Below are 12,775 nucleotides of genomic sequence, written 5' to 3'. Positions count from 1 at the left end.
ATATGTCATGTACATATAGCATCCTTAATTTGCAATAATAAATATAATTTTATTCATTCATTTTGGAACCACTGGCGCACATAACATTGTTTAACCAGTACATCTCAATATATACTTGATAATGTCAATATGTGGAGTCTCTGCTTCCATATAGTGTACATTACTATGGGTAGCCAATACCTGAGGCAAAATATAAGGAGTGTGGCCTGTGGTCGGGTGTAACAGTCATAAACAACAAGATTCTGTTTTTTATCAAACAGCAGCATGAATCTTCAACACAGGACAATGTGTCATGGTACACATGAAAAGCTGAGCGCTACATGCATTTGGATGTCCCCGTCTTCTCTGTTATCTCCAGATCTTATCCACATATACAGGAAAATACTATAATTCACCTTTTTTCCAGTATGTCAAGGCACCTGCAGAGCCAAAGTTTGGATGCATGAAAGGCTCCGGTGGGTTTGGGAAGGTAGAGTTCAGACTGATGAGCAACCGCCTCCCCTGCTCTGGGTGTTTGTCTCTGATCCTCCTCCATCCAGTGCAATAAGGCCTAATAAACACAGATAAACATTCATTCAGTTCACTCAAAAAATCTGAAGTGCATCTGATTGTGTCTATGCATTTTGTAAAACGGATCTTTTGGTCAGCCGGGATCACAAGGTGCGGAGAAATGTCTTTAAATTTCTCCAGTTCTCAAAGACTTTCTTTGTTATATTCAAGAGCATCTGCGACTAACGAGGTTACATGCTTCCAATTTGAGTAGATTATTCTTAAATTATTGCATTAGTCTGGAATTTGACTTCTATCTCGTGATTCAGAAAAACAAGAAGCTTCTTTGTAAACAAGAGTGCGTGTTGCAACAAGCTACTTCTGGGTATTGATGTTGCCACAGTAACAGGTACCGCTAATGTGCAAAACAAAAAAAAATTCTACGAAAAACAGCTGTTATACTTACTGGAACTGAAATATATACAATAAAGGTTAAAAAGCAATTAGTCATTGTGAAAGGGTCACATTTAGTGTGAGACATCTACAAGCTGAGAACACTCAAGTTAAAACTCAGTCTGCGTTAAAGACTTCATGTGAACTCAGGCATGTCGGCTCCAAGAACACTCTCAGTGTAGAGCATAGATGTTGCTAGAAAGTGGGTTGAGAAAATCAGGATTACTTAGGCATGTGACACAGACTAAAGTCAGTGACCCAGCACCGAGTAAGTGAGCAACCAAATGAACTTGTACTGCTCTTCTAAAGAGTACATCACGAGTATATACTTTTCGATTCTGTACTACAGGATTTACTCTGTATTAGAGTCAGATTAAGCATAATCTCCTGTTGAACTTCTGCCAATTAATGTTATGAAGGTGTTATCTTCACGAGGACATAATTATGCTTTTTTCATCATGAGACCTGAGCAGAACTGTACTCAAAGTTAACATACTGTAAGAAGACTTAAATAGAAAACTCAAGAACAAGGGACTACCATATTATCTTTGTTATATTGTATTGTTTTCTATGAAATCTTTTTTTTACCTTGTATCTTTCACCTATTTTGAAGCCGACTGAAACCTGAAGCTTGCGAAGGCAGATGGGACAAAAATCCAGAGGCCTACGGTCAGACTCCTCTAGATGGTTGGAACCCTGCATGATACAGTTCAGCCACTGGCAATGCCTTATTCCAAACATATGGCCAATCTCATGCGTCATTGTCTGCAAAGAAATATTTCACATTAGGGTTTTCTGATAACAACACAATAAAAACAAGCACAGACATGAAATGGTTTAATCAGCAGTTTTTTGTCTTTTAATCAGCAGTACTGGTAAAAGTGGAGAGTTGGATGACCTTTGGCAAGACCACTCAAAAGTGAGTGCGTGGAAGAGCATGTTTGCTAGAAACCTTGCATGATCGAAGCAGCAGAGTGCTGGAGATGGGGGGAGTGTAATATCTGTCAAACACAGAGTAGTCCCCCTGCTTCAGCTGAAGCCGTTTCCTCAGCCTCCCTGCATAATTTCTGCTGTAGAAGCTGTCATCATACCTGGCGAAGCTGAAAACACCCATTCCTGTGCATAGTTCAAAAAGAATAATGAGGCTATTAGGAACTGAAGTTCTCCTATATGTATTTCACTTTGGCACCATCTAGTGGTGCTACAACCACATTACATCATCAGAGACAGTACTGATGATCATAAATATATGTATGATTCACATTGACAAAATATCCTTAAACTATGAGGCATTGTTTACTTATTCTACTATTTGTGTGCATCCTAGACACATCAGGGTATTTTAGGGTATCAGATTTTCAGTATGTTCAGATACAGTGGAGGATAATTACTAAGTGTTGTCTGGCAGCTTCTATCATTAATAATCACAGAGAAAGTTAGATTTTCTTACATAAAGCTTTGAGGTAAAATCTCACCCATGCTGAGAGAAGCCTGTCCAAAGACAAAGTTCCAGGAGTCCTTGGGGTACAGGTCAATCATTGTGATTCCAACAATACAAAAAGCATCTTTTGGTTTCTTGTTGCCCAGAAATCGTAGCAGGTCACCTAAATTTCAAGAGAAAAGCATAATGACAAAGCAATATCATGGACAGTCGAGTTTGGGATCACTGTATTTTGCCACCAACACTCACATATTTATAAAAAACAAAAGAAAGAAGTGAAACTGCCAAACATACCAGTGAGAATCTGAAGGTTGTGTGTGTTACTGTTAACTCTGAAAGAGCATCCCGTTTCAGCCACAGTAACTGCTGGGAGCAACTTCACAGAAAGTCCATAGAAGAAGGCCTGGCTATATTGTCTGAGCCACTCCACATACTGGTCTGTTTGGACCCCTGCCTCTCCAAAGGAACCTACAAGAAACATAGGGAAGAAATAAGGCCAAGCAACCATGTGACCTGCTGCACATAGAGTCTAAAAAAACCACTGTATACCATACTGTTCATGCCTCATCCATCCGTATAGCCCACAGTATCATTTGAATTTAATTTCTCCCATGTCTTGGTCATTGAGATCATCATCATCTATGCTCAATGGTGCATTATTACTGGCACTGATATATTACTATATATATTATTATTATGTATATTTACAACAGTAAATATACTCATGCTTACATTCCCTTTTATATGTTCAGTGCTAATGGCCATCTATTTTCATTATCTATTTTCCCAAACACACTCCACGTGAGTGAAGAAAACTACTCCAGGTACTAACTCCACTAGACACAAACATACTTACCTATGGTTTGAATATAAATAGTGTTGTGACTCGCATTGGGAGTCTTCCGGTAAGGGTCTCTGTAGAAGCTCTCAAAGTCTTGAGGCTCCTCAGGGTGAGCAGGGATCCAGTCTGAGTCAGAGTGCACTGTGATGGGTTGGAAAAGGGAACCTGGCTCCCCGGGGTGGAATCCTTCCTCTAGAAGACGCCTTTCTTCTTTTGTGTACTCTCTGTAAACTTTAGCCAAGCCCTGATGATCAGAGACCAAAGCTGTTTGCAGTGTCTGTTCAGAGTGCTGGATCACCTTCATCTGCAGCAGAGATATACCCCATTAACATTAGATGAAGTCAAGGTGAAAATTTACAACATGGCTTTGATATCCCGTATTTTTGTTCCATGCTGCAGTTCGAGTACCTTGCCCATATAGCCATCTATTGATGCTTATTATAAACTGTGTTTAAAAATGAAAACTGTTAGAAATAGTAGAATACCAGAGGTACTTGTAGACAAAACATATTTATTATATAGCATTATATTACTAAATCTACATCCAATTACAACCTATGAACCCAAATGATCATACATGTGTACACACGAAGTGCAGGTAGATATAAAGAGTAAAAACCTGCCTGGTCAGACACTGGAGATGTAGTTCACATATAGCTTAATGCTAATGCTACATGAAATTACTAATGAAATTTCTAACATCCGGTTAGCATACAACACGTTGCCTTCCGTTCGACAGTGGAGTAGACTGTCCTTGACATCAAAACCTATCTTTTGTGTCAAATGAATTCGCTTATTCGTAATGGGAAAAAGTAAAAAAAAAAAAAAAGAGAGATTACGGTTCAGTGAAGGTGTACAGTTCACCCCTGGATGTTCACTGTGTTGTTGACGGAAGCCGTTTCCGCTCTGACGTCATGTAAACAGAGAGGCGGAGCTCTTCACTTCAGGCAACACCGACACTGACGACCAGCGAAGAGAAGCCCGCTGCTATGGCACACCTAACCACACTGGGGTATTGGTAAACTTACTTCGGACAACTTTAAAATGTAATACATTCTTAGCCCTACTTATTTACTGTCTTGTATCTGACTGCTATAAAGTACAGGCAACAGTTAACCACAATTAACGGCGAGTGAACGGAATACGAAAGCGGAAGAACTTTCCGTTAGCATACTGCAGCAGTAGTTAGCTAAAGTAGTTAGCTTGACAAGTAGCTGACATAACGTCGCACGGTAGCAGCTAGCAGGCTAGTCTGCTGCCTTTGCTGTCATGCCTGGAGTTCCTCGAGATTTCACTGCGTAAACGAGAATGCCTAGCAGTTAGCTGGTTAGCTTTCAGACGTCCAGAAGCAGTTTGTACTACCGGCTAGGCGTAGGCAGGGCGGACTGGACTCGGAAACAGTGACAGGGCTGAACTAACCCACAGCTGAGATTTGTGCTTTAGCCGGCTGGAGATAGCTCACATACACATACGTCCTGGACTTCCTGATGAGATGAGAGGGGGCTTGCCATACTGAGTTTATCAGCGAAATGGCCGTGGAGCTGTAACCCAGCCAAAGCTTTGAAATAAGACATCTCGACCCGGCCTACAAGGAGTGTCAACCTTTCTCTTTGCCAAAAAAGACCCCATCCGTCAAGACTGCAGACATGCTGACTGACAACAGGTAACACGAAGAACCATTTTCACACATCTTGCTCAGTAATACAGACCCATCATCGTAATGCATCTCCGTAGCTAGATCATTTTACTACAATATCCTTGACAATTCAATGTGACAATGCAGTGTCAATACATACATATTCTGTACGTCAAAGCTCTACATAGACTCCAATCAAGTTGTTTTAATCAGTTTGTTCTCATAATGGGAGTGCCACATGTCTGATCATGTAACTGCCTGTGAGTGTGTGCGTGTTGCTATTTTTGGTTCCTCTTCATGTTCTCTCTTTTTGATAGTCTCCCTCGCCCCCCCCCCCCCCCTCCCTGTATCGCTTATTCCACACTACATCTTTAATTTTTATGTTCCTTTACCGTCGTCTGTGCCTAACAATACCCCCTTCCATTTCTGTTTTGCACAGGAAGCGACATCGTAGTTGTGACAGTGAGGAAGACCAACAGCTGAGTCCTCAGGCCAAGAGGTCAGGAGGGGGTCCCAGCCTGCTTGTGTCAGATTTGGACTCAGAGGTGAGACTGAATTGATCTTTAGACCATCACACATGCAAAAGTTTACCCATAGTTCACCTGACTATGTAATGAAAGTCATCTTTTGGAAGAGGATAAATATTTCTGCTAAGGTTATGTATTCTCTTTCTCCAAGTGTAATGCAGAGTCCATTGACATTTGTGGATAGCGCAAGCAATGTGTAGTTATGCATATGCATATAAATAAATATGCAATGCACCACTGTCAGGAAAAGCTCTGAACGTTTTATTTAAAGCTTCTGCATCCATCCATGAAGCTGCTATTCAGAGCCCATCTCTGTTCCATGTTTACAGTCTTCCAGCAGTGACAGCAGTAATGGGATCAGTAGTCCAGAGAGAGCAATAGTGGTCACTACCAGGCCATGCATACACAGCCAGAACAACTGCATCAGCCAGTACTCCCTCAGTCCAAAGCTTGAAGACTCTGCCAGCTCCTTGCAGCATGGTTTCCATGGCAACGGCAGCAGTGTCTCCTACGACTACATCAACAGAGTCCTGAGGGAGGCGCACTTCAGCAGTCTGCAGACCAGAGGGCGTCCAGGCTCGACATGACTGTGACCTCTGACCCCCTCTCCTGACCTTTTGTCCTTCACCCATCAGTGCAGACACTACTGGCACGGTGGCTCCTCCTTGAAAGGCTCAAGCGACACACTCGGGTCAGGGGGAAAGGGATGATGTGTGGGGAGGTTTACAGATTTTGGGCACAAAGGCTCATCCCCACCTCGCCATGTACCATTTGTCAAGACCATAAGCACATCCGCCTTTCCATGGCCCAGCCACTGTGGTTTTCTGTGCAGTATTGATGTGTATGTGTGTTAGTGTGTGTGTGTGCACGCACCCTGTGCACTTTATAAAGAGGTATCATTCTCTTTACATGCGTGCATTGATGTGTGGACATTTTCATTGGTGCTAATCACAAGAAAAGTGTGATGATGATCCAAAGTGCTTGCAAGACTAAATAAAGCTAAGCACTTTACTCAGTAACTCCTCATTCTGTTTACTCTTGACTGGGGAAGTCAGTCGTGCATTTTTATCAGTGAAGTGGGAGTTGTCGTGATCCCATTCACAAAGTAAGTTGAAGGAAGCCAACAGATTGACTCCCAGGGAGCATTATTAAAACAATCGAGTTAAAAACATTTTTAGACCTTATGTGTTTTCTCTAACCAAAGTAATAAAGTTAGAGTAACTTGTATTTTGCAGTTACTTTCACTATTTAAATGACTGTAGAACATTTAGGTGTGGCAGGTCAGTAGGTTCAAGGTAATGGAACAGAGATTCTTCATGAGCCTCACCACCAAAATGCAACCTCAGATTGGACCCTGGCTAATTATAGAGCTGAGGGCAGGCACTGGAGTCTGCGGCTCTGGCAGCAGTATGCTCAGCACAGTGCGTCTAACAAAAACAAGCTCTTAAGAAAAGGCTCTCGAAAATAATTTAGAACCAGGTGTTTACTTCTTTAACATTTAACACATCATGTGTATGAGTGTGTCATAAGCCTATCAGCCATACTTGTTTATGGATGGTTTAATATGACCAGTACACTGTGTTGCAAATAAAATAAGAGGTGTGAAAGTGATAGTGATTCATATTTTGTGTAATGTTCCAAATCATTTGACATTGAAATAAAGTGTTACTGAAAGTGAAGTCTGCAACTGTCACTGAGAGAATCTAGAGTCTTGTTAAATACAGCACATCAAGGCTCATTTACGTCGATGTTAGTGCTGTAACAAAAATACAGCATGTTTTATTGTCCTTCAGCACGTGCAACAGCATGGCTTGTATTCACTGAAACAAAACACAGTAGTGTTCATTGTCAGTACCAGTAGGTTGGATTAACATGGGCATGTAGTTTGTACTACACTCCACATTACTCAACACCACAGTACAGTATGTAACTAAAATAATAGTGAGATGATATGGTAGTCTGCTTTTTATTTGGTGACATGAGCGACTTGCATTATGTTAATGGCAGATTCCATATTCCACACACATTGGTTGTGCACACAGACTATCTCAGTAATTAATTCCCCCATTAGTTCTCCTTACATTAGCATTTTTAATCATAGACATGCACTCTACAACCAGTCTCATGGGTGTGTTTGAATCAGTACAGGGTAGACATAATAAATAATTTAGTAAACTAACACTCGTAACATTTACACTGATATTATAGCTTAGTACCAAAAAATATGGAAGACAACTCTCCTTTGTAGTTTTTTGAGTTCATAAGAAAAGCAACTGTTGTGCAAATTACAAATCAAGGGATTCTCCCTCAGAGGTTCAGGGCGTGCTGCAGAGGCGTAAGAGTTGTTACCTAAAAGAAATCCTGAGATAAAGCAACCATCACTTAAAACCTGTAATTCAAGACAACCGTATTTGTGAAATACTTTTGAGAAATTCAACCTCAGCCTTAAGGACTACAGTTATGAGTCCTGAATCTCTTTTCTCTCAACCCAATATATTGCTGCTTAAATGCAGCTTCCACGGAGGCACCACACTATACGAACAGACAACCCAAACATAATGGGAATCTCCCGTCTATACAGTATAACCTTACAGGTCTGATCTTGGTTTATAAAATTAAATAGATTTTCTAAGAGGATTTATATGATGACATCATTGGTTCAAGTGGAACAGTTCCAGCTGTAAAAAGTTGGTCAAAATTTGAGAAATGAGAAGGCCGATACTGGTTGGCCGCTCTCAGAAGGAGCGTTCTCACTGGTTTTACTGGTGCCAGGGGGAGTTGAATGCACTGGATTGTCAGAGTTATGCACAGCTGGATTCTCTTTTAAATCATCGTCCATTGTGTCTGTTTCTGCCTGGGATGTTTCTCTTTCCCTGTCACACAACGCTCTCCCCTTGGACACCAGCTCCATCCCGTTGAACAGAGACAATCTGCTCAGACAGGGCTGCTCACTCTGGGACTCAGAGGGAGGAGGGGAACCTCGGTTTCTGACATCTGGATCTTCAACAGCCAGTGTAACCTCAGCAGTCCTGACTGGCTCTGGTTGAATGGGAGCATGTTTCATCTCATCACAGTCATTCACCGGCTCCCCCGAGGAGTCTCTCTGGGCCAAGACCAGACTAGAAGGGGAAGATGTGTGATTTGGTAGTTGGCTGACACCTATGGGGGAAGCGTCAGGCTGATAATGATTGAGGTTGGTGCTGTCAGCAGACTGGGTTGGTAGTAAAGGGTCTGAGTATGTAGATGTGGGAGGCGGATTAGTAGTTGCCTGGTGGCTACTGTTCGCAGTATCCTGCCTGGGAGTGTTCAAAGGTCCGCCCATCAGAGCCTCAAACTGTCGCAAAATCTGTTAGGAGGAGATAAGAGGAAAAGAAGATAAGTTTTCTCTAGTTCTTTCCTATCAGTCTTCACCATGTGCAGTTTTGTTTTTCTGTCTCTTTTACCTTGGTGGCTTTGTTTGCCACAGGTCCTGGGGGCCCCTCACTCAGCTGATGCAGCCGTCTTTGTGTAGCTCCAAACATTTGCTCAAGAGAAAGCAGGTCAGAGGTCATGAGGCATGCGACAGCACATAGTGCTCGCTGCAGGTTTGGAGGAAAACAACATTTGTACATTACAGGATTGCATAATATCATAAAGAAAACTTGGGTTATTAGTGAAGCCTATTTATTATTACCATCTTAACAGTGTTTGAGGGATCTTGAAGCTTGCTTGACAGCAACTCCACCACAACCTCACAGTTAAGAATGGAGCACCTGACAGATTAGAAAACAGATTTTATGTCACTTATTTAAAAGTCAAAGACAACAGAGAAACAAGCGGAGGATTCAGGCAGAACGTCAATCTGATTTTAGATGCACTCACTCTTTGATGAAGTGCTGGCTCTCCTCTCTGGACAGGAAAACTCTGGAGCCCTCTGTCAGTCTGCTGATGAGAGCCATCTCCTGGCCACAGTCCCCCAGCTGCAGGGCTTCAACCCTGAAGATCAGACAGCGTAAAACAGAGAAATCATAATAAATGTGGAAAAATTGAGAATATTTGTTATTTTATAATAACAGTAGCCGTTAAAGAAAAGTGACAATACTGGTAAAAAAGCTATTGTCTGACATATGAAAACTGCATGGGCACCCAAAGATAAAACCACTGCCTATCAAATATCACTACATTGTGATTTAGCTGATAACTCCTGACACAGCTTTAACAGGCTGACCTTGCCACTCACCGTTCTGATAGGTCGCCACTGCTCTCTCTACTGGCCCCCGATTGGCTCCCAGTACCGGCTGACTTGCTGCCCACAGAGGCTCTGCTGTTGGCCGCAATGTCCTGAGAAGAGTTGTGAGAGGAGCTGTTGCCGCTGTCGGTCTCTTCCCAGCCGCCTCCTACCTGCCCCGGGCACCAATGGGTCACTGCTGTGGTGAAGACACATGATAGTCTGGGGTGTCAACTGGAAGTCTCAATGCTGCAGTGCGACCCTGTCAGCGACTCATACACTGCGTTTGTGACATACTGTAAATATTTGAGATCGAAGTCTTATATTCATCCTAACTCCATGTTTCCATCACACCAACAATGTCTGACCTTTTGGTCTGCGAGCAGGCAGGTTATAGGCACACGCTGGCACGGCCACCTCGATGGGTGCAGAAGGCGCCACTACGGCCCTGTAATGGTTGTCATGGAGACGAATGCCCTGGTGTTCAGTTGGCGGAAGGACAGCACTGGCTACTACCTCTGCAGCTTTCTGGATCTTATCCAATATTGAGTCACTACCTGCTGGGAGGCACAGGTACAGACATAAGCTCGATCTGATTCGCGTGCGTGTGTGTGTGTGTGTGTGTGTGTGTGTGTGTGTGTGTGTGTGCGCGCGTGTGCGCGTGTGTGTGTGTGGGTGCGTGCGGTATGGTGTGGTGGTGGTCATAGGCGCATCACTCACCTGTCCCCTGCTTCCCTGGACTGTATCCAAAGCCCTGCATTCCTGACCTGTGGGAAGTTGCTGAGCCCATACCTGAACAGAAAGACACAAAAGACCGATTGTACCATGGCTTTCAGCTCACAAAATACAATGACTGAGTATTGAATGTAGCTAATTAAAGACATCTCTATCTTTCATACATTGCCACTCATGCTTGTTCATTACATGGTAAATGAGGTCACATCTATCAATGGCCAAATGATGTATAATATTATTACATTATTAGAGTAGGAATGGGTTCCAAAATCTCTCATCATTAAATCTATGGTCTCCTAAATATTAAATGTCCAGTTAAACCGGCACAGGACGTTTTCCCTTCTTGTGCTTAATTGGCCCTCTTCTCTGGACTGGAGCTGGACATCACATAATCCCCAGTACAGCTGCATCTAACCATCTAATCTGTATCTAATTAGCCAGAATAAGTGAAAACACCTGTGAGTGTGTGCAGAGCCTTAAGTTAAATACAGGTTTTGTGAGATAAACTAAACCTAAATAGTTTTTTAAAGGAATTCCAGTGCTTTCACATTGAATACAAGTTTAATACCGGTTTTGGATTCAATAAAATGATACATAACTCTACATGATGATGTATGTATTTTAATGATGAGAGTGCTGTATGTCAGTAAGTTTGCATTTTTATTGCTCACCCATTGTTGGGGGGGCTAGGTTAAGCGGGGAGATGCCACTTTTGGTGGAAATTGTATCTGTGAAAAGCAACCTGGCCACTTCCTGCAAACAGAAAAAGTCAAAAATTGAGTGTGTTGTCCTAGGTGACACACATATGTGATTGACATAATGATGAAATACGACCTGCGTCTCACCTGTGCTGTATTCCTCACTTTCTGGTATAATGCTGTGCCATGAATGGGATCAGGTGGACCACTATAAACTTGGAGAGTACAAATGCCCAGCAGCAAACAAAGTGAATATTCAGGTAACAGAGGAGCCACAGAGCAGCTGAGAGTTAAATGGAGCCAAAACCACCAATTTCTAACCTGATGCTTGCTGGATGAAAGTGGAGTTCCTTCTAAGTTCTGTGAGGAAATGGTTTGAACCATGGCCACAGAGATGGACAAAGATCTTGAGCACCTGAGAGACCAGAAGCAGGAGTGCAACAACAATTTACGTGCCACAGCTCTATATTGAAGTTTCAGTTTACAGGCAGAAATTTTGTAATACACTGGTCTCACCTTGAGTTTGACATGACAGGACTCAACTTGCAGCCTCTCCAAAAGGTACTCCAACAAACACTGACCACAACCTGAAGACTCATGGGTAATTTCTAGTGTGAAGGTTAAGGATATCACCATAAGGTAAACAGTCTGTCTGATCTGGGCAACAGATTCCAATCAATTAATTTTGACTTAACAGTTGCAATTGGTTTAGTCAGTTTAACTTGAATTGCCATTCTCCATTAGAGAACTCTACAGTCCCTTATATGAAAAAGGGAGATGTGTCACTGAGGTTTGCTATGTGACATTTCATTGAGAAAAAGGATTTCAACCCTTTGAAGCATAATCTACACGCTTTAACTTTCTCTTAATAAGCCCAAATTTGAGATAATTTTTTTTTTGTGCAGATTCTAGATGATATCTGGACCCATTCAGCAGCTATCAGCTACAGCAATTTATTTGCATGAGTTGTGTGAGCCACATGTCGCATATATACCGCCCTCAGTAGTTACAGAGGCCAGCAGGGGCAGGGCTGCTGACTGAACCACAACATAAGCAGCCAAAGGATACTTCCAATCTCTTGGAAAAGGTAGCCAGGACAGGGGTTTTCATCATCTGCTGTAGCCTTCATCAGAGTCGGCACCTAAAATTGGTGAAAGAGATGATGAACAAATGACGCCTAGATCACACACGTTGTCAAATTTTGTTTCCCATAACATCTGCATAGTTAACAAACCATTTACCAGTTTGTTTGTTTGTTTAACGGTGAGCAAGGATTTAACATGGAAACCACCTCGACATCACAACAGCGCCTCGTTACCAGTTTAGTTTTCATCTATGTTGCATGGCTGTGTGCCGATTTAAAACTTTAACCAAACATCCTGGCATGTGCAGTGAAACATGACAAGCTATTATTACCAAATTTGTTTTCTTCATGTTGTTAGCTAGCATGCTAATAGCAAGCTAAAGGTGGCACAACTTAACAGATTTAAACAGACACGTTAACGCCTCGTGCGACTCGACATGCTCAGTTCAGCTGTTAATTGTCTTCTCAAGTAGCACTGACTGTAAATAACACTTACTTTCTGAAGAAAAGCTAGTCGTTCCATAAATGTTGCCATGATTTAGCAGTCCTGGCTGCGGGTTACTCATCTTCCTCCAGGGGCTACGATGGGAAGGCGGAGCTCGAGGTGACAGCTAGCCAATCACAGAAAAGTAAGTAGCAACCCCAAAGTCTATTGGCGTTCTGG

At 42.4% G+C, this 12,775-nt stretch overlaps 3 protein-coding genes across 8 annotated transcripts; 1 reads left to right on the top strand and 2 right to left on the bottom strand.

Annotated features, from left to right (window-relative positions):
• Positions 1-24: 24 nt before the first annotated feature.
• On the bottom strand, positions 25-5,173 carry LOC130161923 (archaemetzincin-2). Of its 3 annotated transcripts, none has more exons than XM_056365321.1 (7): positions 5,021-5,173; positions 3,240-3,528; positions 2,678-2,851; positions 2,418-2,546; positions 1,895-2,058; positions 1,531-1,707; positions 25-550 (listed from the first exon to the last, which is right to left on the bottom strand). In XM_056365321.1, the coding sequence occupies exons 2-7, from the start codon at positions 3,526-3,528 to the stop codon at positions 392-394; spliced, it is 1,092 nt and encodes a 363-aa protein (XP_056221296.1). In that variant the 5' UTR covers positions 5,021-5,173; the 3' UTR covers positions 25-391. The 3 variants fall into 3 exon arrangements, with proteins under 3 accessions (XP_056221296.1, XP_056221295.1, XP_056221294.1); XM_056365320.1 differs by lacking the exon at positions 5,021-5,173 and adding an exon at positions 4,064-4,172; XM_056365319.1 differs by lacking the exon at positions 5,021-5,173 and adding an exon at positions 3,848-4,044.
• Positions 4,174-6,998, top strand: si:dkey-21c1.1 (uncharacterized protein LOC100150256 homolog). The gene is made up of 3 exons (XM_056365337.1): positions 4,174-4,887; positions 5,300-5,405; positions 5,717-6,998. Exons 1-3 carry the CDS (start codon positions 4,871-4,873, stop codon positions 5,972-5,974), a joined length of 381 nt encoding a protein of 126 aa, XP_056221312.1. The 5' UTR covers positions 4,174-4,870; the 3' UTR covers positions 5,975-6,998.
• A 133-nt stretch (positions 6,999-7,131) lies between these two features.
• Positions 7,132-12,711, bottom strand: tepsin (TEPSIN adaptor related protein complex 4 accessory protein). 4 transcript variants are annotated; one of them, XM_056365286.1, is made up of 13 exons: positions 12,608-12,711; positions 12,096-12,168; positions 11,544-11,635; positions 11,349-11,442; positions 11,175-11,242; positions 11,001-11,082; positions 10,315-10,386; positions 9,963-10,154; positions 9,607-9,790; positions 9,249-9,362; positions 9,061-9,139; positions 8,831-8,965; positions 7,132-8,733 (listed from the first exon to the last, which is right to left on the bottom strand). In XM_056365286.1, exons 1-13 carry the CDS (start codon positions 12,644-12,646, stop codon positions 8,080-8,082), a joined length of 1,878 nt encoding a protein of 625 aa, XP_056221261.1. In that variant the 5' UTR covers positions 12,647-12,711; the 3' UTR covers positions 7,132-8,079. The 4 variants fall into 4 exon arrangements, with proteins under 4 accessions (XP_056221261.1, XP_056221262.1, XP_056221259.1 ...); XM_056365287.1 differs by having other exon boundaries at positions 9,963-10,151; XM_056365284.1 differs by having other exon boundaries at positions 9,607-9,793; positions 12,608-12,710.
• Positions 12,712-12,775: the final 64 nt, after the last annotated feature.

The sequence above is a fragment of the Seriola aureovittata genome, chromosome 21 (assembly GCF_021018895.1).
Source record: "Seriola aureovittata isolate HTS-2021-v1 ecotype China chromosome 21, ASM2101889v1, whole genome shotgun sequence".
Taxonomy (NCBI): domain Eukaryota; kingdom Metazoa; phylum Chordata; class Actinopteri; order Carangiformes; family Carangidae; genus Seriola; species Seriola aureovittata.
The sequence above is the reverse complement of the archived record's forward strand: the minus strand, read 5'-3'. Positions and strand labels throughout refer to the sequence as shown.